This window comes from Elephantulus edwardii, unplaced genomic scaffold (genome assembly GCF_000299155.1).
Source record: "Elephantulus edwardii isolate Elephantulus edwardi_28Jun2011 unplaced genomic scaffold, EleEdw1.0 scaffold00113, whole genome shotgun sequence".
In the NCBI taxonomy this organism is placed as follows: domain Eukaryota; kingdom Metazoa; phylum Chordata; class Mammalia; order Macroscelidea; family Macroscelididae; genus Elephantulus; species Elephantulus edwardii.
In genome coordinates, this window is record NW_006399863.1 from 4,145,046 (window position 1) to 4,172,868 (window position 27,823).

Here is a 27,823-nt window from a genome sequence, read left to right on the forward strand (position 1 = left end):
TCTGTATTCATCAAAACCTAAAATGATTCCTTAGATGATTCTGCTGCACATATTATCATTGTTCAAGTGGAATAATTGATTGAATCTTGAAGAGTCGTAAGTATATAGGCAGCTGGCTATGTATAAAGTTGTCTGGCAAATTCCTCTTCATCATTTCTTCTTGTTGATATGTGTTATTGAGTCATCTCTGTCTCATAGTGACCCTGTGAACAATGGCTTGGAACCTTGTCCTATCCTGAGCCAAACTCACCATCTTTGACACAGCTGATCCCATTGCCACTGTCACAGTGGCAATCCATCTCATTCAAGGTCTTCTTCTCTTGTGTAGACCCTTTACCCTTCCAGGCTGGTCCTTCTCCAAGGATTGGTCCCTCCTTGCAACATGCCTCAAATATGTCAGACAGAGCTTCAAAACCTTGCCTCCAAGGAACAGCTTGTTTTCACTCTCTATAGGATAAATCTGTTTGTTCTCTAAGCAGTCTGTGGTATGTTCAATATGCTTCTTCAGCACCACAATGTAAAGGCATCAACTTTTCTTCTGTCATCCTTAGTCATTGTCCAGTTCACTGTTGCATAGCAAGTAATTACAAAGAACATGGCCTGGATCAGGTGCACCTTGGTCTCCAGACTGACATCATGGCTCTTCAGTACTCTGGCGAGGTCTCTGACAGCAGAGTTTCCCAATGCAATTCATCTTTTCACTTCCTGGCTGCTATTAAGAGTGTTGATTGTAGAGCCAAGCAAGCTGGAACTGTTAACAATACCAATCTCTTCATCATTTATTATGATGCTGTCAGTCAGTCCAGTGGTCAGAATCTTTGTTTTCTTGATGTAGAGCTTCAATGCCTCAGGTCCCCCTCAGTTTCGGCAACCAAGGTTGTGTCATCTGCCTAACACAGGTTGTTGATAAATCTTCCTCCAACATTCCTCCTCATAGAGCACAGCCTCCTGGATGATCTGTTCCACATACAGATTCAGAAAGTATGGCGATAGGATGCATTCCTGGTATATACCTTTCCTGACTTTCAACCATGCAGTGTTTTCTTGCTTTGTTCTAATGACTGCCTCCTGGTCCAAGTATAGGTTTTGCGTAAATACAATCAAGTGTTCTGGGATTCCCATTCTTCTCAGAGTTAGCCACAGTTTGTTGTAAAACACAAATGCCTTTGCATAGTCAATGAAACACAGACACTTCTCTGATACTCTACTTGCAGCTAAGATCCATCTAACACTGGTTATAATATCCGTAGTGCCATGGCCTCTTCTCAACCCAGCCTGTACATCTGGCAGTTTGCTGATGTGCTGTTCCGGTTGTTTTTAGATAATTGTCAGCAGGATCTTGCTTGCATGTGATATTAATGATATTGTTCGGTAATTTCCATGCTCTGTAGGGTCACCTTTTCTTGGAATGGGAACAAATATAGATCTATTCCAGTGAGTTGGCCAGGTCATTGTCCTCCAGATTTTTTGGCACAACCTGATGTGTGCATCCAGGTTGGCATCTGTTTGTTGAAATTGTAATTTGGTATGCCATCAATTCCTGTCAATATACCTCTTTAAAATGAAAGGAGCCAGACAGACAGACAAAGATGCCCATAACTCAAGCCATGGCATTTTCGGTTGCCTTATATGCATGTGAAGATGGATAATACATAAAGACTGAAGCAAAATGCATACCTTTGAATTGTGGTGTTGGCCAAAAATATTGACCATATCATGCAATGACAAAAAACAAAAATAACAAATCCATTTTGGAAGAAGTGGTGACCGGAGTGCTCCTTAGAAGCAAGGATGGTTAGACTTCATGTCACGTACTTTGCACTTGTGAGGAGAGTCTAGACCTTAAGAAGAGTCATCATGTTTAGAAAAGTGGAGGGAAGACCAGTTAAAAAGAGGAAAACCTTCAAGAAGATATGTTGACATATGCACACCCATGTTTATTGCTGCATGATTCACAATAGCGAAGAGATGGAGGCATCCCAAATGTCCATCCACAAACAAATGGATTTTTAAAAACTATGATATTTTCACACAGTGGAATATTTACACAGCATTGAAAAACATTACACAGCATGAGTGTCATTAGGCTGAGTGAAACATCTCAGTCACAAAAGGACAAATACTGCTTAGCACCATTGTTATAAAATAAGACAGTCATGGGGGTTGGGGGAAAGAATAGGAAAAGTGGGATAGATAATGAAACCTGCATTAGAACAGATGAAGGGAAGAACAGTCAAAAGGAATCTATGATGAGGAATTGTATGTATGACAATCTGGAATAAGAAGTGCATTGCAAAGTGGACTAAGGGAGAGGGTGGGAAGGAAGAGGGAAGAAAATGTGTAACAATGAATGCTTTTTAGAAAAAGTAAAGTATATTGACTTAACAGTGGGTTTAGTTATAGTTGAGATTGTAAGGATGGCTCAGGATTGGGTTGGGTTTCAATCTGTTACATATTCTATGAGTTGAAACCAACTCAACACACCAAACAACAACTATGTATCAGAAACTCCACTACAATATAAAAGCATACCTGTATTTACTCTTCCCTCTTTGAGAATAGAGACTCATATAGTTATCTCCAAGTTAGAGCTGAGGAAAAGGTGACTCAGCAAAGTGAAGTCATTTTCTCTAGGACATTTGGCTAAAGTGGCAAAGGGCATCTTCCTGAATTTATAGTTCATTGTTTCAGGATCTGTGGTTCTTACCTAAATGTGAGTTCATCAACCCCAAGTGATGGACTCTCAGTGGTCTTTGCATTCCAAGGCACAAACTCCGGGCCTGGCACATAGTAGGTGCTCAGTAAATTTTTTCTGGAGTTAAGTGAAGAAATAATTGAAGAGGTGCGTGGTGACTGAATAATGAAGAACAGGTCAGGCTGCTTCCCAGTCTCTACTTTTATTCAAGCTCCCCATCTCAGGATTCTAATAGAGACAGAGGAGTTGGACCTCTTTGGGAGTGAAGTCTCCACATGTTTCTGGACTCCACAGAGCCTCGTGCTGATGATTCTGGTCCATTGGCAGGATTCTCTTAAATAGTATCAGGAGACAGAGCAAGTCACAGATCTCTGTTGTTTTTTGTTGTTAAGTACTGTAGAGTTCAGCATGACCCTGTGAACCACAGATCTCAATCCTGTCTTCTCCTGTGCCCTCTTCACCATCTCTACACACCTGAGCACATTGCTGCAGTCGCTGTGTCAATCCATCTAGTTGAGAATCTTCCTCTCCTTCGTTGTGCCTCCACCTTTCCAAGCATGATAACCCTTTCCAAAGAATAGCCTCTCCTAGCAACCTGACAGAGATTAGAGATTCAATAAATAAATACTTGATTGGTTGATAAAGGTTGTGAAAGAAAGGTAAATAGCTCTCTTGATGAGCTTTATTTTGGTTGTAAATGGAAATTCTGATTAGAATTGAAGAAAAATGTGAAACAAAAGTAAAAGTAATAAAATAGACTAAATTTATTTTTTTAATTGTAGTGTGTGTGTGTGTGTGTGTGTGTGTGTGTGTGTGTGTGCGCCGTATAATCAGATCTGACTGGTACAGGAGGAGATTGCCCCTCCTTTTCCATCAGAGCGTCTGGTGGAATTGAACCACATACCTCTGGGATTGCAGTGCAGCTTCTTGCCACCAGAGCTCCCTAGACTAAATTTATTGACATGATAGAGACTGGTGGAACCCTTAAGACTGTGGCTCTTAGACATCTTTCAAGTCTAGAAGTAAACTCACTCCCATGTTATAACCAAACAAAAGGAATAAAAGGTGAACAGTAGCATGAAGTGGTTATTCATTCCCTGGAATAACCAATACAAAAAGAGGCAGCATTTACCCCAGGATGAAGCTCAGAAGGCAGGTTGGACTAGGAAACACGGATGAGTAGATATGTTACATGTGGGGAGAAAATAGGGAAGACGCTGTTTACATTGTGGGAACTGCAATTAATGCCACCCCAAAACCCCCCAAAAAACCAAAAACAACAAACCCATGTATGAATTGTTGAATAAAAAACCAATTTGCTCTGGAAATTCACTATAAAAAATTTAAAAATGGATTTAATGTAAATCTACCTTTCCATGTCTAAGAAGACAGAAATGTCCCTGGTAATAAGTTCAGTTCAGTTACAATTCTGTTTTGAATAATGACTCTTTATGACTGTGAATAAAAATTTAAAGAAACAAACAATCTTGGGTGTAGGGGGGAAGATATATAGGCTTCTTCCAGCATTCTTGTTCTTCCATTTCATCAGGACCTTGGATGAGTTTTAGAGCAAATTTTAATTATCCAAATATAGAAGAGCCCTAAAAGTGAAATTTTATTTCTTTCAGGGAAATAAAATTTGCTTTGCAGCCTAGACTCTTCTTCCCACCTTGTCAGAATCTTAAATTATATCTGGATTTCTAGGCCTTGATATACGGGGGCATCTAGAAAAAAAGGAAATATAAAAAAGAACAAAATGTTAGTAGCATGAATAAAAATAGTCACCCACACCAATTATCCCAGAGCTTGTTTCCTGTAATTTCTCAGATGTTCTTGGACTTGTTCATTTTTGTAGCTTAAAGATTTTAGCCAAGATGATAGCAATGATGCATGTGCTGTTTGATTGCTTTTATCCCGTTCTTTCCTCAGAACCATCATCCCTGTTTACATTTGAACTTTGTCTTATTGTTTGTTTTGCAGCGAAAACGGAAGCAGAGTGCCCAAGATGAAGATGCTGTTAGTCTATGTAGCCTCGACATAAGTGTGAGTACAGTTCTTACGGCCTTCCCTGTGCCTAACTCATCTCTTCTCAGAGCATATTTGTTGATACGCTGTGAGTTTTAAGTGGATTGTCAGGCCCTGAGCATGGAATCTGTGATATAGGAGAAAAGTTTTTTAAAAAATACTGTATTTCATTGGAGGAAGCTACATGGCCAACGTAAATGTCTCCACTAATTTACTTATTAATTGTGGGTTTTTCTCATAAAATGACCTACACCACCAGCAAACCTGAATAGACTAGATCAACATTGCTGTTTTAGAGCCTGGCTCAAGAATTGGGCCAGCTTTTCATTTCCCTTTGAGAATTGTTGACAGGTTAGCCCCACTCAGACAGTCAGAGGGCCAAAGACCAGGAAAAATCTTCCACAGCATGGTGAAGTAGTTTTGGATTCCGCCAATTTTCTTCTGGATCTGGATTTCTAAATTTAATGGTTCAGTAATACCTTTCTCTGTCTTTGTTTCCTCATCGTAGGGTTGAAAAGACTTAGTTGAACAGAGGTTTTGTGCAGCTTAAATACAACATTGAAAGTAAGACTACTTGACTTACTGCCTGATACTAATTAACTCAAACTCTCATTTCTGTTGATTTGGATCCAATTTATAGCCGGCCTCCCAGAGGGCTTCCAAGGCTATGGGAGGAGATTAGCCATCTTTCTCCCTTGGCACCACAGTGGGTTCCAAATGCCAGAGATCTGTGGTTAGCAGCATAGTGCTCTGTGGACTATACCACCAGCGCTCTCATATTAGGCACCTACCTAATGTTAGTCTCAACTTTGGGTTGTGAGTTTTTTGTTTTGTTTTGTTTTTTTTTAAAAACATAAATTTGCATTTTATACATATTCACTTCCGTGACTGGGATAATTGGGATGGGAGTGTCAGAGACAGTGCGATTGGCACAGGACAGAGCGGAGTTTAGGGCTGTTGTACATAGAGTCGCTATGAGTCGCAGGCGACTCGACGGCACATAACAACAACAACACATATTCACCGAGGTCATATAGAAAAGAAAAACATGTTCTTCACTCTGTTTCAGAATTGCTTTGGATGCATTGAATACTCAGTAGATATTGGCAAAACTTGCTCAATATTGTCACATTGGATAAAAGTTTTTCTATATACCAAATAAATTCTTTTAGAAAAAATAAAAGTTTGCAAAAGCTATTGAAGTGATTTGGTAACTGAATGCTGGTATTTCTGATTGAGAGGGGGGGAAAATTCTTGCACATTTTCAGACCGTCTTCAATGCTTGATTTCATCAGTGTTCTTTGCGTGGTAGCAATGCAGTAGGCAGGTCTACCAGGGTATCTGAGGCCTCATTATCCTGAGTGGGGACCTCAGAATTGACCCTGGCATCCCTAAGTCTAATTTTTTTCACTTCCTTGGCATATAGCTCTTGTTCATAGTAGATCCTTCTGAAATTAGACTCTTGTCTAGTTCCTCTACAAAGACCTGGAAAGTGACTGGTATGCGATGAGAAGACCCCTAAACTAGTAATTAAGAGCTGTGACTTGACCCTGGCTCTGTCTTCAGTAGTCATACAGCGAGTTACTTTCCTTCTCTGAGCTTCAATTTTCTCATTTGGTTTGGGGATTTTTGTGTTTTAAAATTACAATAAGATATTAAAAAACCAATATGACAATTTAAAACTTCATTGAGCAAAGATTATTCTCTTTAAATACTGTTTCTTTACCAGAAGAAACAGTGTTGTCCCAGCATGTTTAATTACTGCCATCCAGTCAGAGTGGACAGTTCAAGCTACCATCCGATGAATGTACTTGAGCATCTTTATTTCATCAGATGGTGCTTGGCTGTTCCTGTCTTTGGGCCATTATTTTGATAGTGTTGGGCTAGTTTACTAAGTTGTCATGGAAACAGGACAAAAATTAGATTGTAGTATTACTGTACTCACTAACTGGTTCATTACTGAAAAGTAACATCTATAAAATTTCTCTTATCAGTTACAAGTTTTCTGCTATCAATACTATTTTTTCCAACTCTATTTTCTGATCTTGTGATTTGAGTGATAGTTTACAGAGCAAATTAATTTTTATTCAACCATTTATATGTATTTGTTTCTGTAACATTCCATTTAATGCCTGCAATGTAATCATACTTTTCCTATTTCCTTCCTGTAATTTTTATTTCCATTAATCCTTCTATATCTCTCTGTGACTTTCTTTAGTGGCATACCCTTATTGGTTATTGTCATTCCCTTTAACCATCTTAATATGTTTCTATTGTCTGTTTTCCTTTGTATGTCTCAGAAAATCTGCTGGAGGGTCAATTATGGGCCAATCCCAACTCGACAGCAAACAATAACAACATCATTAGTGTTTGTTAACTAATTTTCCACCCCTCTTCTTCCCTCCCCATCCCTGGTAACCAAGAACAGTTCTTATCTATGTGTAAACCTTTCTTTAGCATGTTTCTAGAATATTTTTAAAGTCATAGAATTACTAGAATTCTTGACTGTTTGCATGTAAAGCATCCTAAATGGTTATATAATCCAGTCACTTCACTTTGCAAGTGGAACCCCAGGGAGATGTAGATAGAAGTTCAATCTAGATCTTTTCTAAGATCATATGTCATCATATGTCATCATACATTTCCCCTTCACCTGTATATTGATACTTAGTTTGTAAGTAAATGTGTCTTGTGGAGTTTCTTATCAAAGAGCCACTGCCGTCTTGGTTGGGTACTGTTGAGTCAGTGCTTGGGTCAGCGACTCCATATGTCAGAGTAAAATAGCCGCATTGTGTTTCCTGGGCTGTAATCTGTATGACAGCAGGTCACTAGATCTTTTTTCCATGGCCTGCTGGGTGGGTTCAAACCACCAACCTTTTGCTTAGCAGCCAAGCACTTGCACCACCAGAGCTTCATAAGCACAAAATTCTCTTAAATGAAAGGTGTTTGAAATTATTATTGCAATTCTTATTTTTGTCTTGAAGACATAAAGGTCTTGTCTTCTCTTTAAAGTCATTAAGAATTCAGTTAAAGGGTAAAGTGACTTCTTTTCTTCTTGTAAGATGCAGAAAATGTTTATTTATTTTGTTTAATTATCATGTTTTGTGATTGTCAGAGACTTTTATGCAAGAGTAACATAATTTGCATCAAGAGTAACATCATTAACATGGAGAGTAACATCATTACCACCAAGAGTAACATCATTAGCACTGAGAGTAACATCATTGGCATAGAGAGTAACATCATTACCACTGAGAGTAACATCATTACTATGCTAATAATGGCAACATCTTTATCACTAATAGAGCTGTACATAGGGATTCCCCTTGGTCAACCTCAACTCTGATACCTGATTTTTTCTGAAACTTTGGAAAGGAGATTTTCTAAACATGAACATAATATCCTTCAGATATTGCCACATAATATTTGTAATAATCCAAAAACTTGGGAGAATCCTAGAAATTGTTAGAGTGACATGGTAACTGGTGTTTTACCAGTTCTTCTGACAATCTGGAGTCATACAGAGATGACAGGATGTGTGGTAGATTCAGATGTGGACATGAAAAGAGTGTTACTAATATTCATTATCTCCTACATTGGGGGCTTAGGGACACTCAGTAGAGATGAGTTCAGTTGACGAAAGTGGGCAGTGGAGCCAGGGATGGGAAGACATTTGCCATAAAGGCAACATTGTCTAAATAAATATGATTCTTATTAATTGTCCCAACCAGTAAATGGCTTTGTGGGCTGTTCAAAGGAACTTTACCTTTGTGCTTTTAAATGGTGGTGTCCAATAGGGTCTTAGTCCCTTAACATACTGACACTGGTGCTAGAGGGTGTTTGGAGTCTACTTAATATGTAGTGGAAAGTACCTGAAAAAAATAAGGTGGGCTTCAATGGATGAGTCAGACTGGAAGATATGAGCACTTAGGGAAGGAAAATGAGTAACTTTCAATTTTTATTCCATTTGATAAATGGAACGACATTAATCACATGTTTTTGAACAAAAAGTTGAGGGGATGGGATCTTTTGGGGTCTTAGTCAAGTTTCCATTGAGGTTCATCTTGAAAAGCCGTGCACAATTGACTCTTGGTAAACAGAGGTTGATGGGTTGAAAGTGGAGCAAACTCATAAAAAATACCCAGTGAGCTCTTCTACTGTATATGTGAGGGGCAGTACACACACCCTTTAGTTCAAGAAACGCATCTTCAGTGTAAGATTAAGGGTTGTTAACAAGGATGAAATCCTTCCCCTTGATTAAACAAGTATGTGGCTTATTTAGGATGTCTGAGTGATGATAACCATGAATGTTCCCACTGACCCCTGGTGTCCTTTAAAAGTTCAAATAACTGTTCTGATAGTTGCCTACAAGAGAGCTTGTCCTAAATTCCTCTCCAGTCTCTTATTGAACTTGAATGTAGAAGACAAATAAAAGTGAATGATCTAAGAAATAAAGCTGGCTCTTACAGAACAAGAATCCTTATTTGTTTGGGATTCACAGACCCTTTAATAGCATTCTAGAAAATCTTACGAGAAGTGGTGTGCAGTTGCAGAGAATGGATCCCATGTTAAAAATTCTTCTTGCAGAGGAACTTGGAAGAGTCTTAAGGCATGGAAGAAGCCCTTGTGTTGTAGTGAGTTGTGTGTTAGTTTCATTGCTAAGCAGAAGGTCAGCAGTTCAAATCTACCAATGCTCCAAAGGTGAAAGATGGAGTAAGGATTTACAGCTTTGGAAACCCAGTAGCGGGTCACTGTAAGTGGGAACTGATTCAGTGGCAGTGGGTGGGGGTGAGGCATGGTGATGTGCCTCCACAGCATTGTTTTCCCACCCTCCATTCCCAGTACTTAATGAAACCTGACTTCTAACTAGAAAGTTCACATTAATGATGCTGTAAGTGGTCTCTATTTTTATCTCAGCACTTCACCCACTCCACTGGCTGAACCTCCAACTTCCTGGCATGATAGAAGGCAGACTTTTCTGGGGGCAGGAGTGAGAATGTACAATTTTAAGAACAATTTACAGAGAGTAGAGAGTGCTCCCAGCAGCCGCCTACCAACCTTCTCTTACATCAGAGGATTCGAGTGGGATGGTTGGTGGAGACCACATCCCCCACATTTCTTTTCTACTTTAAATTGTAACAGAGGAGAGATGGCTGTGTGAGGTGGGGGGTTCTGTGAGGCCCCAAGGAAAGCCCCGGGTGGAAGAGTCAGTTGTGCAGAGAGCTACCTCTCTGGAGGGGAGTGCTCGAAAACAAAACACCCTTTCAAAACACAATCTCATTCTGAGGTTGGCATTAAATCTTTTCCAATAATGAAGATAATGTAAAAGATGAAAAGAAAGGATATAATAGGTTCCTTAAAGAAAATTTAGAAAATGTGAATAGACAATTCATCAGTAATCCCACCTCAAAGCATTAGCTACATTTTGATGTGTTCCCTTCCTGTCATTACATGCACACTCACTGTAAGAATTTTTTAATCATGAAATATTTCAGATGCATAGAATGGTATAAAAAAATAACATAAAATCCCTAATGTAAATATAAAAATAGGCCGTTAGTAACAGAGGCAACGGCCAGAGCAAACCTCTCCTTTCTGCTAACTTTATAAATATCTGTCTGTCACTAACTTGCTCACTCATGGCATCAAGTCAGAACCAACTGACAACCCTCTATCAGCTTTCCTAGGCTACACCCCAAGGGAGGAGATTGCCCATCTTTGTCCCATGGAGCTACTGCTGGATTCAAACTGCCATAAAGACTCTGTTACCAACAACTTCCCAGGGAATACATCACCATAGCTCCCTTGCTGAGTTGCTTATCTGTAACTCACTCATTGATGTTAAGGCAGAACCAACTCATAGTTAATTACACAAGAGAAGAGTCTTCTCCCACGGAGCAGCTTGTAGATTCGAACCACAAACCTTTGGGATTACAGCACAGCTTCTTACCACTAGGCCACCAGAACTACTTTTTTATGTCTATAGATATGTCTATCTATTTCTATTTCTGTGTCTGTCTGTCTCTCTCTCTCTCTTTCTCCCCCTGTATAGTTTTTATAAGTGTTTTGGTGACAGAACAACTAAATATGTGTCCCAGTAGTTGATAGTTCATACCTTCTCTGTGGCTTCACAGGAGAAAGACATTGTGATCTCCTCCCATGAAGATTCCAGCCGAGAAAACCTCGTGGGCCATTTACTCTGTCATATGGAGGTGCAATGAGCAAAATCTTGCCTCCACAGTACCTCAAAGTGACAGCATGTTGTCGTTGTTGTGTACCATTGAGTTGGAACTGACCCAGAGCTGACTCTCCAACAGGTTTTCAGAGACAGTAAATTGCACGGGAGAGATTGCCCATCCTTCTCCCATGGAGCAGCTGGTGGGTTTGAACCACATGCCTTTGGGATTGTAGGCATGTGGAGTTGCATTGAATCAAAACCCGTCTCCACAGTACCTAGCAATGACAACTTAGCATGCTATCATTTTAACCAGCTTTTTCCCCTTCTCACCCCCTCCCTTCATTGTCTGAAACTTCTTTAACCTTGTTTCATGAATGGTGTAGAGCAAACCGTTTCAACACTGCTCAAGCAAGCACTTTAAGAATTTAACCAGCTTTTAAAGTTTTTGTAAGAGCGCGCGCGCGCGCACACACACACACTTACTTTAAAAAAATAGGGTCAATAAATTTGCCTTTGAATTGATTCTAACTCACAGCAGCCATCCTTAGTTTTTTGGGGCTGTAAATCACAACGGAAAAGGCTCCCATCTTTCTGTCTCAGAGCAGCAATCTCAGAACTGTCTGAGACACGGCCTTCTAGTTAGCACAGCACCTTACAGTCGATGCCACAAAGTCATTGATCCCTGCATGTTTTGCTTATTATATTGGGCACACCTCACCATATCCAGAAATACTCTTCAAGAGTTTTATTCATATTAAAAAATTGGGAAGTGAGAAGTGGCTAATGAAAGTTGAAAACAGCATTCTGCAGAGCATAGCCCACTGAGAGAGGCCTAGAAACTCAATTTTGCAGAACTTTGTACAGTGCAGGGTTCATCGGATTGGTTAACACTCAACACAAGTACATTACTGATTGTGAGTAGAGAGTACTTTGTGAGATGGATCCGCTGAATTTATTGAACCAATACTGTCTTAGATGTTTAGATAACATCTGACTTTTCTAAATATCTAACCAAAGATTTTATAAAGAACACCGATGGACCTCCAAGAGTATTTCAGTGTGTATCTCTCATTGGTGAGATAAAGTCTAAGGGATGGAATTCATGGCTAAAATGTGTCAGTGATGCTTTTTAGACCTGTGCACTGTTTGCTACCTTTGTCAATGAGAGATGGAAAGATCAGAGAGTTGAGAACTTGCCCGGGGGACACAGGAATGGAGGGTTGGATGTTTCTTCAGCCCGCTTCTCTTTCTACTGCCTTACCCAGTTGACGGTCTGATGGAGGACATTTGGTTACACTGCCCACTTTAGAAACAGCCTTGCTCCTGTGTGACTCCAGGTCAGTGTCTCTCACGTCCCCTCTGTTGTTTTTCCCTGTCTTCCTGTCTTCTTCAATTTTTACATCCTAATTTGGTGAATAGAGTCTGGAATCTTAAAACCTGTGAACAGCCATGTAAGACTCAATTCTTGTTCTCTGTACATCTGGAATAAAAGAGAAAGAAGGAAGCTTAAAGACATCAAAGAAAAGCAGTTGAACAAAAACCTAAACTGCTATCAAATGCAGATCAGAGGAAGATATGAAAATCAGTGGCAGGGGACCTTATTTTGTCTTTGTGATGTGTATTTCATTTAAATAGCAATGCTTGTAACTGCTAAATAAATAATATAAATATATATGTGTGTGTATATATTTATACACACACACACAGATTTTATATATATAATTTGTGTCATCTCTGGTTAAAAGAAAACAAAACTCCCAAGCAAAAGAAATGATACTTACGAGTTTAAAGACTAAGTTTTTTGTATTGGCAACACTTACGTTTCACTTGCCTTTACATTTCTGATAGTTTGCCCTAGTATCATTCTGTGTGAAGTTATGTCTAGTAAGAAGTCATTAGAAAATAGTTGTCCACAAATACTTTTGCTTCCTCCTCACATGCCTATGTCACATCACAGGGGCAGAAGCTGGTGGAACTTGGAACCATTGGAACCAGTGGTTGCTAAGCAGACCCAAACAGAACTCTAGCTAGAGTCAGGGCTTTTGGGTCCCTCCTGTCGGTGCGGTAGATGCCACAATGTCGCTTCTGAGGTCTATGCTGGATTTCTTGGTGGGCTTAGGCTTCACCCCAAGGCAAGCAGCCTCTCAACGGTAATGCCAGGTGGACCTGACCTTCCGCCCAGGGCATGTCCTGCTCTCCTCAGACCAAGGCAACCCCCATCAAAGCCTCCCCAGCACCACTGCCCGACTTTACCATTAACTTCATTATGATCAGCACCCCAGAGGAAAGGGCCATATATGTGCAACCAGCTTTCCTCCAAAGCCAAACGTTTCAGAAAATGCCTTTGAGGACCTGCCACCCAATGAGAGCTTTTCCTCTAAATCTGACAAAAAAAAAATTCAAGGACCACATAGCGGAGATGAGGAGGCAAGAGATGTCTAAAGACACAGACCTGCTCAGCTGTGGATTGGTGGCTGCTGGGTCTGGGTGTGGCTTTGGCCCAGGACTCAGCAACATCCCTGGCCCTCGCTGCCATCCTCGGGCTGTGGACTTGGTGGCCCCTGGGCTGGGGTGTGGGATGGCTGACTCAGTAACCCTCCTGGCCCTCGCCACCATCCTCAAGGCTGCTCCCAGAACAGGCATCGTTCCATGCGCGTGAAGGAAGAGCCATTCTGAGGCGCAGATTTTGTTTCTTTTCTTGTCCCAAAGGAAGGTGTTGATTTACGCTCATCTCTGTTCTCAGAGTTTGTGATTTGTTTGTGTGCGTGGTGACTGGGAGAATGGCTGTGAGCTCGAGGTCACACTCAGTGTGTTACTTCATTTCTTGACCCTGGAGATGTCTGTTTATATCTTGTTTTATGTAATCTGCTCAATGATCACCCTGTACAAAAACTATTTTCTGATGACTAAAAACCCCCAAATACTTTTGCTTATGATTTGTTTGAAAATGTAGCCTGCATCTCTTTGCTTTAATTATGTAAATAACTTGGCTAGGAATTTTGACCAGGGCTTCCTTTTCCAGGTAATTGAGTCTTTTTTCAAATGACTTATGTAATTACATCAGACCTTATCTTAGATCTAGGGATATGTCCCTGGTTTCCATAGCAAAAGCTGTTTTTCTGTTGTTTTCCTCAGCTTTCCTCTGTCATGTCTGATACTCTCTGTGAATAAAAGAGGGGCATCTTGACTTTTTCCTTTATTATTTACTGTGCACAACATTTTTACTTTACTGCTTTAAATTGTTGAGTAGTTTCTGTGATACATTGAAGGGATTACATGGTCCAGAAGAATTTTCATGGTGTGTGTGCCTTCCTCCACTCTGATAGATAACTTGCAGATAATTTGAGGGAGAAAGGAGACACCCAGTATGAATAGGTCATTTGTTTAAAACAACTTTCATGCCTTTATTGAAAGTCAATATGGGTTTGGGTTAACTCCTTAGAAGTCTGACAGAGGAGCAGAAGTGGTTGTTCTGTGTTTCTTTCCTGAGGTGGTGACCTATGTATAATTCTGTGAGATTTCTTTAATTCCTCACACACCTCAAAATATCATCTTCTTAAATTGTATGATGGTAGGAAGGGTCAGCAAGGGAGAGGAAGGCCCTCAACCACATGGATTGACATGGTGACAGCAGCAATGGGCTCCTGTGTGTAAAAAGTGTGAGGGTGGGGCGGGTTAGTGCAGGGTTCAGATCTTTTGTTCATCAGGTCACTATGAGTCATACTCAACTCGATGGCACCTAACAACAACAAATTGTAATCTTGTGCAGGACACACAACTCAGTAAATCGAAAGTGTTTTTCTTTGTCTTTATTTGGCAGAGAGAAGAAAGTGATTTTTTGCTAGCCAAGACTATATATACTTCCATTCAAGAAAGTACTCATTGCTATCATTAATTATAAGCTCATGTACGCATTCTGTAGTGCATTCATTACATTCTCCCTCCACTAATTTAATCAACCAGTACTTATCGAGTTCTGCAATGTAAGGCACAGGATGTTGAAAGAGGTTAAATTTAGGATGCATTAATCTGAACACAACTGTGGATTGCTCTTGATTCTGTTACCAGTTAACCAAGCATAGCACAATACCTCCAAACTATACACAAATTAGTCTTGTCCTTTCCATGATAGGCTAGAGGGGCAGTAGCAGTTCATCATTTGAGTTCTTGTCTTTCACGTGCCAGACCTGAGTTCAATTCCCAGCTTAGACCCTTTGCACAGCCACTCTTCATCTGTCAGGAGAGGCTTACATATTGCTAAGTCGTTGTTGTTGTGTACTGCTGAGCTATAATCCACCGTAGTTGACCTTCCAGCATGTTTTCAGAGACAGTGAATCACATAGGAGGACATTGCCCATCTTTTGTCACTGGAGCAGCTGGCAGATTTGAACTGTTTGCCTTTGGGTTGGCAGTGCAGTTCCTTACCATAATGTTACTAGAGTTCCCTTGCATGTTGCCATGCTCCTAAATGAGTTTCAGTGGCACTTCCAGATTGAATTCTACTAAGAAGAAAGGCCTGCTGTTCTTCCAAAGATCAGCGAATGTAATCCCTACGGTTACAGAACAAGATATTTTTCTGAGAAAGGAGCATGCTTGTCTCCTCAGATTATTGATTTGATAGGGACATGCAGATTAGAAGTTGACTATCAAAAATGGGAAAGATAAAGGCATGAGGCATGAAGTAGCAGGCTTAACCTGTTTTCATGAATGTGTTTGGAGGTTAGATTATTGCAAGGGGAAAGTTAATTCTTGAAGCATGAAGGTCAATGGCTAGAAAAGCTGGGAGGTTGACTGTGGTGCAATAGGTTGATTATTCAAACTTGTTTTCCTAGATGTTGGCTTTGACTTTTGCCATATAGCTGAGTAGGACTATGCTGATAGCATGAATGAGGTAAATAGAACTTTTTGGGATCAGAAAATGCAAATAAGGCGGGTAGACAGCTAACAACAGCGCAGTTGGTCAGTTTTGCCAGACTTAACTTGAGCAGATTCAGGGACAGAAAATGAGGCTCTTGGTACTAGCAAGTAAGTGGAAGCAGAAAGTGCAGCACATCCTGTGGGTCCAGATTCCTGTGTGTGATGAAGGCAGACCAGGATACTTGAGCAGGAGCAGAGCTGTGGCAGCAGCAGCGGAAGAAGAAGTGATGGAGAATCAGAGACCTGTGAGACAGAGCGGAACTGGAACTGACTCCCCCCAGAGCCGATGTTAAAGACTTGTTCATCCAGGCTTGTTGAAGTACTGAAGAGAGAGGGCCCAGTAAAACAGAAGAAGAAAAAACTTGAGAAGCTTTTCTAACACTGGCCCCAAACCGTGAGACCAAAGGTCATTCCAGCTCACCCGAGAAGCTATCCTGACTGAAGAATTGCATTCTGTTTCCTACGTGAATTGTAACCTGTTAACATCCCTAATAAACCCTATAGCTGTGAGAAATGAAGAAAACCCTATGAATTTCAGTGGTTGATCAAGAGAATGGTACAGAGCTAGGCAGTGTTTCATTCTACTGTGCATGGAGTCTCCACGTGTCAAGCATCAACTTTTTGGTATCTAAAACCAATAAAAGCAAGCAAACAAATAAATATGTGGAAAAGTAAATAGAAAGTGACAGCAACCCAATTATGACATGACTACTTATGACCTAGACCCTTCAGGAACGAAGATTTGGGTCAACCCCACAAGGTGAAGAGTCAGACCAGCTGAGGTTCTTGCTGAAGGCAAAGAAAGTATTAAATAGGTCCTAGACAAAGGGAGGTCTGAATACCAATTATGATCTCAGGACCAGTTGCAGATATGCAAACTATAATTGTTCTGAGCATTACTTCCTTACATGTGTGCATTAAATCTTTTTGTGTTCCTTGGGTATAAAATATAAGATTTAAATGAGCCAGTGCATTTCTGATTATAAGCGTATTAATTGTACCATGTTTAGATCAAGTATGATTTTATAATTACATTTAAAGTGCTGGCTTAAGGAATTGTAAATCAGTGTCACCCTGACAAGGGGTGGACTGTGATGGTTATGATGGTGTCAATTTAGCTATAATTCTCTGGTTTGTCAATTGTGAAATGGTCATTCCCTTAATGAAATTTGATGTAATGTAATGTAATATTCCTTTGATGGGATTTGCTATGAGCAGCCTTTTCACTGAGAGTTTAATCAGGAGTGTGACCCGCATAAAATAGATAAGGAAGTCTAGTGGAGCTGGCTTGCTTTTTTGTCTACATTTTGCTTCTGACTTCTCACCTCTTTAATTTCTTGGACCAACTTCTTGCCTTATCTGCTGACCTCTGCACGTAGGTCATTTCCTTTGGTTAAATCTACCTAACTCCTTTTCTATATAAATATGCATAATATGTGTATATGGATATATATGTGAGTGTATAGTTACTTGCCTATGTATCAGAGAGCTGGACAATGACTAAAGATGATAGAAGAAGAATCGATGGCTTTGAATTGTGGTGCTGGAGAAGAGTCTTGAATTGAACATCCCATGGACCACCAAGTGAACAAACAAGTCTGTCTTGGAGAGAGTATAACCAAATTTCTCCTTGGATGCTAGGATTTTGAAGCTCTTTCTCACACACTCTGGGCATGTGGCCAGGAGAGACTGGCCCTTGGAGAAGGACATCATGCTCAGCAGGGCTGAGGGACAATGCAGGAGAGGAAGACCCTGGGTGAGATAGATTGATACAGTAACTAGGACAATGGGGGTTGGTGTGTCAGAGTCAGTGAAACTGGCTCAGGACAGGGAAGGCTTCAGAGCTGCCATACATAGGATCGCTGTGGGTCACAGGCAACTTGATGGCATATAACAAACAATACAACAACATATGTGTGTATTCCTTAGTTTTACATCTAAAAAAACAAAAAAGCACCCAGCCTAAGGTAAGGAGCAGCTGATTCTGTATTTTTATTTTGTTTTCTGCCATATTCTCAACATCTGGTACAATGTCTGGCATATAGAATGTATCCAATAAAAAATGTCTTATATAAATGAATGAGTGGCCACTCCTTTACTCATCAATCTCATGCTGTCTTTGCAAGATTACTATAGACATGAGTTGGCTCTACCTTGGCACCATTTTAAGAATGCCTGTCATCCTGTCTAAACTCTTTCCCCCCTAGAAAACAAACAAAATATTGGACAAAGCCCAAGGTCTACCTGAAAAAAGACCTTGTGCTATACAAGGCAAAATAAGCAAACATAATAAGCCAGCTAGTATGTGAAACCCTTCTGCAAATAAGGAGAGATAAGCAGCGTGAAATCCGCACGATTTCATATAGAAGTGGAATTGTTGACATCACTGCTTTCAGCCCAAATCTGTCAGTGCAGCAGTACTCTCTTAGAACAGTAGTGGGAATGGAAATTTTCTGTTAAAATGAGAAGCATTCTCTTATTTTGAAGTCTTAATTCTTTTCTATTTAACTGGTACTTAACTGGGTGCTGAGCGCTGCTTCTGGTGTCCGCTAGGCAGTTATAGAACAAAAGAAATATCTGTAGAGTTCTCAGTGTTCACTCAACTGTTTGCTCAAGTAGCGGAAACATTCTAGGGTGTTTGAAAGCCATGCCTACCAGTGTAGAGTTTGTATGTCACCACAGAATGTGCTCTGGCACTTTCAAATGCAAGTATGCTTTCTGTATTCTTGAGCATTGTCCGTAGTGGCAATGTGAAGGGAGACACCTTATAGAGAACAACTTCGTAAGAACTAGCCACAGAGCAGACTTTCTCAGCCTGGCCTAGCCTGGAAATTGTAATTCTTCCCCATTCCCTTCTACAGGGAATAGAGAAACTTCACCTGGTCCCTGCCATACAGACAGACCAGCATTATTCTCCTTTTTACTTTTAGTGCTTAGCTGACTTGGAAAAAGTAATTAAGATTTTGTTCAAAATATGGACTGTTTCTGTCCATTCACTGGCAACGAACAGCAAGACCCTGATGGGGGTAAGCTCGATGGAGACACACCATTCTGGGAGCTGTTCAAAGAGTCCATCCAGCTCAGTTTTATTGGAGGCTGCAACACACTTATATATGAGCAAATGAACAGGAAGACAGGATAGGGTGGACTTGCAGATGTGGGACATGCAGATTGGATAGGAGAACCTCAGCCTTGTGCAGACTATTCCCAGCTCAACAGATGTGGCAGCCATCTTCCCAGGTGGCAATCTTTCTCAAGCCGGTATGGTCAAACACGGGAGAGCTTTCTCTACCCCATATTAAAGGCTGTTGGGAGGCTTGCACTTTTCCGGAGCATAGGCGATCTGTCCTGGCCAGAGGCCCTCCCTTCCTCCCCAACATTCCCTAACAATGGACAGAGTGGAAAAACTAAAAATAAAAGATTCTCAATAAATCTCAAAATAGATCTGATGATGATCTAATAGGCTTAATCATACTAGTAGCTTAAAAAGAAAGATGAATTTTGGTTTTGATTTGCAGATAACCCAAAAGGCAGATAATTCACCCACAGCTAAGTTTATTTACCCTTTGAACAAGATGTCCAAACTCAAAGAGCCAACTTCACCAGTCATATGTCCAAATGTTGTTGAAAACAGAATTGACTAATTTACAAAGAAGATATAGAGAAGGAAAGGGGGGGGGGAATCTTAGCATAAGCTGGATGATGACTAAGGATGACAAAAGAAGAATCAATGCCTATGAGTTGTTGTGCCGGAGAAGAGTATTGAACATGCTGTGGACCACCAAGTGAACAAACAAGGCTGTCTTGGAGAGGGTGGAACCAAATTTTTCCTTGGAGACTAAAATTTTGAAGCTTTGTCTCATATACTTTGGGCATGTGACCAGGAAGAACCAGTCCTTGGAGAAGGACATCATGCTCAGAAGGATGGATGGACAGCACAGGAGAGAAAGATTCTGGATGAGATGGACTGACCAGTAATTAGGGTTATGGGGTAGGTGTGTCGGAGTCGGTGAGGCTGGCTCAGGACAGGGCAGACTTTAGAGCTATTATACATTGGGTTGCCATGAGCTGGAGGTGACTCGAAGGCACATAACAACAACAATAACAATTTGAGTACAACTTATTTCTCCAAATTTTAACACAATGTTCAGTTGGGGGAAATAACTAAACCCTTGGCTTTTAAAATAATAAACTGATTATCTCTACTGTTAGTATTTCATATTGCTTTGCTTTCATATAGAAAAGGGACATTGGCTGTAATTATATTTCTGAAGTGTATTATTAATAGCCATGGAGTCTCTCAATGTTCTGCAGAGCCCTCTTTTCAAGGGTCCCTCTCCTGCTCACTAGCCTGTCCAGGCACTAATACATCATGTCCTCTGCCCAGATTGCTGTTCTGAGTTTTGCTGTATTTTTCAGTGATGGTCTCTCACTCTGTAATTCAGCCAGCAATTGAAGCTGCAATTTAATTTCAATTATTGTCAGATTGCGGAAATAAGGCTGCCATGGACTCACCATCCCCTTGGGAAAGTGGAGGAGTGTCTGAAATGAAAAATGAGCCTGCTGCTGGTGACGGTCATGAAGGCTGTGTCTGAGACCAGAAATGTTATGAAGGGAGGGTTATCTCTGTGTGTTATAATGAAGGCCTTGATTTATGGGCCCCAGAAAACCACAGGAAGACACAAAATCACCACTGGAACCAGAGGGACTTTATTTAGTGCAGGGGTGCAAAGGCCTACTGTTACTGGTAAGTGTTGGCATTTTACTAAGTGGATAAAGAGTATTGAGAATACCATAGACTGCTAGGAAAACAAACAGATTCATCCTGGAAAGGGTCAAACTGGGCAGCTGCTTGGAGGCAAGGACTCTGAAGCTCCGCCTACCATACTTTGGACATGTTATAAGGAGGGACCGGTCCTTGGAGAAGGACATCATGCTTGGTAGGGTGGAGGGACAGCGCAGGAGGGGAAGGCCCTCTATGAGGTGGATTGATTCAGTGACTGGGGCAATTGGGATGGGTATATTGGAGATGGTGCGATTGGCACAGGACAGAGCAGAGTTTAGGGCTGTTGTACATAGGGTCACTATGAGTCGCAAGCAACTCAACAGCACATAACAACAAGAAGAAGAAGCCATAACAACTCATAGTCATTGTCACAGAGTTGGAACGGGCTCATAGCAGACCCTCCAGAGTGGATTTCTCAGAGATTATAAATCACATGGGAAGAGATTGTCCATCATTGCCTAGGAGCCACTAGAGGATTGGATGCCAGAGAGTCACTGCGTTGGGTTAGCAGCAGGATTCCCGGGGTTCCACATCAGCAGAATGCCCTAATGTTAGCATACTTTGTTATTGAGTTAGGTGTAATGTGGTTTCAAAGAGGCAAGTGTGCATCTGAGAGGAGGTTACCAAGTCGTTTTCTCTTCTCTTGGGAGAATGAGTTGTTGGTGAGTCAGTTTCTCCTCTTAGCAGCCGCACATGTGTCAGAGCAGAAGTGTGATCCATTCGTTGAATGACTGCTTTTTTGGAAGATTTTTCAGGAATTTTTTTTCTTGGGTGCTTCTGGGTGAATTCAAATTTCCGACCTTTTGGTTAACAGCGTAACACAATAACCATTTGCATCATTAGGACTTCTCCTGGGAAACTCATGCTAGGTAGCGTTGCTCTTTTAATGGCTTTCCAATGTGCAGATGACTTGAAAGACATTTCTAAGTTGTCTTGAGGGCCTTATATGTATTATTTTCTTCTTTGTCTCATTGTATTCTTTTCCTTCAGTGTATATTGTTTGAGTAACTGCTGTGGTGACACTGTGCTGGTACTGAGAAAACAAAATGACCAGCAAGCCAGGCAAGGTTCTGGTGAAGTCCAGTGGTGGCAAGGCTCTTTGCCACAGTCCAGTACCAAAAGCAGATATTAATTGGTAATCATGGTACCAGGAATATAATAACATGTGGAAATGAAAGTTTAAAAGAGAAACATCCTGTCAGGAAGGCATTTAACCAAAGATCTTAGTTGTGAAAGGTCAAGGTAGACTTCTCTGGGGTTGACAAAAAGGAAAGTGTTAACTAGGCTAAAGGAGAGAGTATGTAAATTGCAGCCACAAGAACAGGTGCAAGAGTCCTGGCAGAATGGGGCATAGACTGAAGGTAAGAGCGGCTCTAAGTTAGGTAATGTGGCCAGTGAGAATGAACCAGTTGGTAGAAACCAAGACCACACAGTGCTTCAAAGGCCAACCTCAGACTTGGGTGTTTATTCTAAGATCACTGAAATGTCCTAACATCAAAAAGGTATGACTTGTGTTCTGAGAGCATTCCTCCAGTTTTCTCAGATGGACTAACAAGGGGCTTTCAGATAGATGATAGAGATTGAGAGGGTGGCACAGCATGGGGGAACAAGATTCAGATCAGTCGTTCATAGGGTCGCTATAAGTCATAGTCCACTCAGTGGTGCCTGACGACAACCACCACCACCTCTGGTGGATCTTGCTTTCTGCTGCAGAGTAGACACTGGGGTGGAGAAGATCGAGTGCTAACCAATAGGAGGCTGCCTCACTTTTTTTTAATGTGATTGAGAGTGCCCAACACTTGACTGGTCTTAAAGGAGATGAGTTTGAGAGACTCTATGCAGCTTTGCATTCTTACCGTCTAGTCTTAGATGGACATTTCTCATCAGAAGTTAGGAAACCAGGGATCAACTTTTATTTTGGCATCTGCCATTATATAACCACTAGTCTTTTTTACCATCTCTTTCTACTTCAGATTCTACATCTATAAAATCAATTCATGAACTGCAGTGCTAAAATTTTCTGGGTCCATATTGTCTTGAGTACCATAGGATTGTTTGTTGTTTTAAACATCCCATAGACGGCCAAGAGAACAAACAGAGATGTCTTAGAGATGGTGCAGCCAGAGTGCTCTTTGGAGGCAAGAATGATGAGGCTTCACCTCACAAACTTTGGGCATGTTGCTAGGAGGGAAAGGACATAATGCTGGGAAGGGTGGAGGGTTGATGAAGGAAAGGAAGACCCTCCTCCAGGTGGATTGACATAGTGACTGCCGCAATGGGCTGTTGTGTGTCAGGAAGTGTTAGGATGGCACAGGATAGAACAGAATTCAGATCTTTTATTCATAGAGTCTCTATGAGTTGTACTTGACTCAATAGCACCTAACAACAATAACACATGAATTAAAGGTAAATGAATGATATGTTGATTAATAATAGAAGACCAATATCTAGGTTAGTCCATGTCACCAACTCGAAGACCTTCTCACCAACTTATTACATGATGAAGAAGACATGCAGTCATGGAATATTACAGTATATTTAATGTGACAAACCTAAGTCTGCCCTTTGACTAGTATGCCTTCTCCAAACACAGCCAGTGTGATTCATTAGGAAAAACAAAATAAAGCTCTCACTGTGAGTGGGAGTGAACTGGGGGACTACAGAGCAGCCCAGTGTGTGAACTGAAGTGGAAAAAGCTAGAGGAGGTCTTGCTAAGGAGTGTGTTTGACCCTCATGTCCTGTGACTGTGAAATCTTTGTCAGCAGTTGTATCAGGCATGCTCAGTGGCAGATACAAACATGTCCCAGTGGAGGAGTGTTGATAGCATACTTGATGACCTTAAAGAGAAAAACATCTAATGGCAGAGCCAAGGAAAAGGCAAGAGCTATAATGTGCTGGTCAGTCTACAGCAGCTTTGTCCTAAGTTGTTGTTAGCTGCTGTCAACTCATAGTGACCCTGTGAACTGATGTATACACTATCTTATCCCGTGCCATCCTCACAATCTCTGATTAACTTTAAGCCCATTGCCACAGTCACCATATCAGCCCACCTGGTTGAAAACTTTCTCTCTTTTGCTGCCCCTCCACCTTTCCAAGCATATTGTCACACTCCAGGGTATAACTTTTTCTAGCAACATGCCCAAAGTGTGTGAGATGAAGTGTTATCAACTTTACCTCCAAGGAGTGCTCTGTCTGGACCTTTCGAAGACTTATCTGTTTGTTCTTTTGGCAGTCCATGGAATCTTCGGCACTCTTCTCCAACAACACCATTCTAAGGCATCAATTCTTCTTCTGTCATCCTTATTCATTGTCCAGCTCTCAGATGCATAGCAAATGACTGAAAAGACCACGGCCTGAATCACACTCACCTTTGTTCTCAAACTGACATCATTTTATGAGGATCCAAGGGGGAAGAGGGAACATAGGTTTGTACAATTTGATGAAGAGAGGGATGGGTGGATAAAGGAAATGGGGAAAAAGCCAGTGTGAAAAACAATGTATATGAACTTTGTGAATAAACCAGTATTAAAAATTAAAAAAACCCCAGTATTAAAAAAACAAAACACAAAAACCCTAACATTATTACTCCTCAATAATTTGGAGAAGTCCCTGACTGTATTTTCCCAGTGTAATACATCCCCTAATTTCCTGAAAGATCAGTTACCAAGTGTATTGATTGTGGATCTCATTCTCAAGTAAAGTGAGTCATCAGAATGTGGTAATTATTGAACAATGTCATTAATATCACTTGCAAGCGAAGTACTGCTGGGGATCGTTAAAAAACAGCCAGTACAAAACATAGACAGAAAACTGCCTGACATTCACGGTGGATCCTGGCTGAAAGCAAAGAATACCAGAAGAAGGTATATTTGTGCTTTATTGACTGACTACTCCAAGTCATTGTACTGTGTGGATCATAATATGGGTAACATTGGGAAGAGTGGGAATCCCAGAACACTTGATTGAGCTCGTGCAAAACCTCCTAGACCAAGAAGCTGTTGTGCTGAGACGTGAATACAGCAAGGATTAAAAGTTAGAAAAGGTGTGTGTCAGGGTTGTATCTTTTCTTCAAACCTATTTAATCTGTATGCTGAGCAAATTATTTGAGAAGCTATACTCTAGAAGAAAAATGTGGCATCAAGATTGGCGGAAGACTCATCAGTAACCTTCATTATGCAGATGACACAACCTTGCTTGCTGAAAATGAGACTAGTTATAGAAGCCTTCAAAATAGATTGCATGTCAACATCAAGAAAACAAAAATCCTCACCATGGGACCAACAGGCAACATCATGATGAATAGGGACTGTCCTTGTCCTATATGAGTCTTTGAGGGGATGCACCCAGGTGAGGAGATTCACAGTTCAACCTTGTCATCATATCAGAGCCCCAAACACCCTGACATTGAGTTGATCTGACTCAAGGAGCCACACATTAAAAGGATCTTAGCGCTGTTGACCTTCAAACTGCAAGTGAATGCTTTCTTTGTGTCCTGTGAAACAATCCTAATCAAAGCCCTTTGTTTAGCCATTTGGTCAAGAACAGACATCTGAGGAAGAAGCCTCTCCTCACTCTCTTTAGTTGGTTCAACAATAGCTGTTCAGTGGGTTTAAAGTGGACATGAGGGGGAGCAGATTTGAGTGAAGACTTTGTAGGTGGTTCTCAGGTTTTCTGCTTTGTCTCCAACAAAGGACAAGCTGGCTGGCTTCCTGTTGTTAGTCACTGTCATTTGTATGGGCCAACTTGTTGTGGCCTATGTAACAGAGCAGGGCATTGCCTTGTCCAGTGCCATCTTTATGACAGTTGGTCTATTATTCCCATTATTGTGTCAGTCCATGTCTTTAAGGATACCTTTCATTCTCACAGGCCTCTACTTTAACAAATGTGATGTCTTTTACTAGCTATTGATCTCTTCTGATGGTGTGTCTAAAGTGAGTCAAACTTTGACCAGCTCTGTTTCAAAAAAGCATCTTGGCTTTCTTTCATAAGACTGATTGTATGTTGTTTAGGTAGTCCATGGAGTGTAGTCCTCCTGCACTATCCCATTTAAATTCCTGAATGGTGGATTGACAGAGAGGGCACCATCAAAGACTTCAACTTCCTTGTACTCTCCCATTTCAAACCATGACTTCTTGTTGTGTGCCATTAAGTTGCCTGCAACTCATAGCTACCCTGTGCACGATAGCTCAAAATCCTGTCATATCCTGAGCCAGACTCCCTGACTCTGACACACCAACCTCATGACTCCAGTTACTGTGTCGATCCATGCCATCTGAGGTCTTACTCTTCTGCGCTGTTCCTCCAACTTTCAAGCATGATGTCCTCTTCCAAGGACTGATCCATCTGGCCACATGCCCAAAGTATGTGAGAAAAAGCTTCAAAATCCTTTCCTCCAAGGAGTGACTTAATTTCACCCTCTCTCTTTAGTCTCTTGGTGGTCCATGGTATGTTCAGTACTCTTCTCTAGCACCACAACACAGAAGCATCAGTTCTTCTTCTGTCATCTTTAGCTTTTGGCCAGCTCTCTGATGCATAGCAAATAATTGCAAAGACTTTGGCCTGGATCATGTACACCTTTCTTTGTCTCTAGGCTTAGAAATTATATTTTTCACTCTTTGGATCAGAATGCCCAGAGGAAATAGCCTTTTCAGTGCACTTAGGCACTGAGTGTAGCTTTGGAAATCAATAGAGAATTCTTAAAGATATGTTGTCATTTGACACAGCAGAACTGCCTCATAGGATTTCCTAGGCTCTGGTAGCATATGCCCAGCAGATTGCACTACCAACCAGAAGGCCAGTGTTTGGCTGCTCAGATTCGCCGGCATTTCATGTCCACCCATGGCTCCATGGACACTCTCCTTCTAATTGACTATGTAGGGTGACTATTAATTACAATTGACTTGACATAAGTGAGTAATGTTTACCAGGAGGAGCTCTGGTGGTGTGGTGGTTTAAGCGCTCAACTGCTAATGGAAAGTTCAGTGGTTATTGTCTGGAAGATAAACACCTGGCAGTCTCCTTCCATATGATTACAGCCTTGGAAGTCCAGTCATTAGGGCCTCGTGAATCTGAACCAACTCAGCAGCACACAGTGATAACAATCTTCATGAGAGCAGGTCAGGAGGTCTTTTCTCCTGTGGACACTGGTGGCTTTGGAGCAGTGATCCTTCTGTTTGTAGCTGAGCCCTTTGGCTGTCACCAGGATTCCTCTCTCTCAGGTATAGACCACTGGAAGTAGAGCTGCTGCTTCTTAAACCAGATATATATGTGTATATATAAGTGTGTGTGTGTGTGTGTGTGTGTGTGTGTGTATGAATAAAAAGAAAATAAGCTAGAATGTTTTCATCATCTTTATGAAAGAAAGAAGGAAGAATCTAGGGTTTCTTTTCAGGTGGAGGGACAGAGAAGGTGCAAACTTGACAGGGGCTCCTTGGCTGAAGACAGGACACCCCAATTTCTTGTCCCCTTATGGTGAGCCAAGTAGCCCCATCTCCTGAGGGCCTGAGCCCCTCCTTAAGCCCCTTACAATACACACTACTGTTAACTCATAACTGACCCTCCAGCAGGTTTTCAGAGACAGTATATTGCACAGGAGTTGATTGCTTCTCTTTCTCAGTGGCTAGTACAAAGGTATGCTGTTCAAACCCATCAGCTGCTCGGTGGGGGAAACGATAGGCATTCTCTGTTTACTGCATCTGAAAACCTGCTGAAGGATCAGCTGTCGGTTGGTTCCAATTGGATTGTATACAACAACAACAACAACAACAACAACAACAAACTCTATACTCTTCAGGCAGGTGCCTTCAAGGTTACAAAATTATTGTCACTAGCCACCAGGGCTGTGTGCTTTCATGTTTGGAAACTAAGTCCTTCCCTTTTGTGTGATTGGGTACCCAAGGTCATGTGCTCATGCTTGAGCCACTAACATTTCCTAGAGAAAAGTCATGTAGTGTTTGGCTCAAACTACTGAGTGGAGATGGGCTGAATACATGCAAATGTTGTTGTCATGTGCCATAGAGTTGCCTGCAGCTCATAGTGACTCTATGTACATTATCTCTGAACCATTCCCTATCTTGAGCCAATCTCTCCAACAGATCTAATCCCATTTCTCCAGTCACTGAGTCAATCCATCTCATACTTGTAAATAGATGTTGTTATTGTGTTGTGTACCGTAGAGTCGAACCCACGCACACATAGCTGACCCTCCAGGAAGTTTTTCAGA

At 41.2% G+C, this 27,823-nt stretch overlaps 1 protein-coding gene across 1 annotated transcript in view; it reads left to right on the forward strand.

Annotated features, from left to right (window-relative positions):
* The window catches only part of ARHGEF3 (Rho guanine nucleotide exchange factor (GEF) 3), a 363,011-nt gene that overhangs the window by 197,470 nt on the left and 137,718 nt on the right, over positions 1–27,823 (forward strand). Inside the window, exon 3 of the mRNA XM_006892215.1 lies at positions 4,676–4,738. Within this exon, the coding sequence (XP_006892277.1) occupies positions 4,676–4,738 (63 nt within the window). The remainder of the gene's footprint in view (positions 1–4,675; positions 4,739–27,823) is intronic.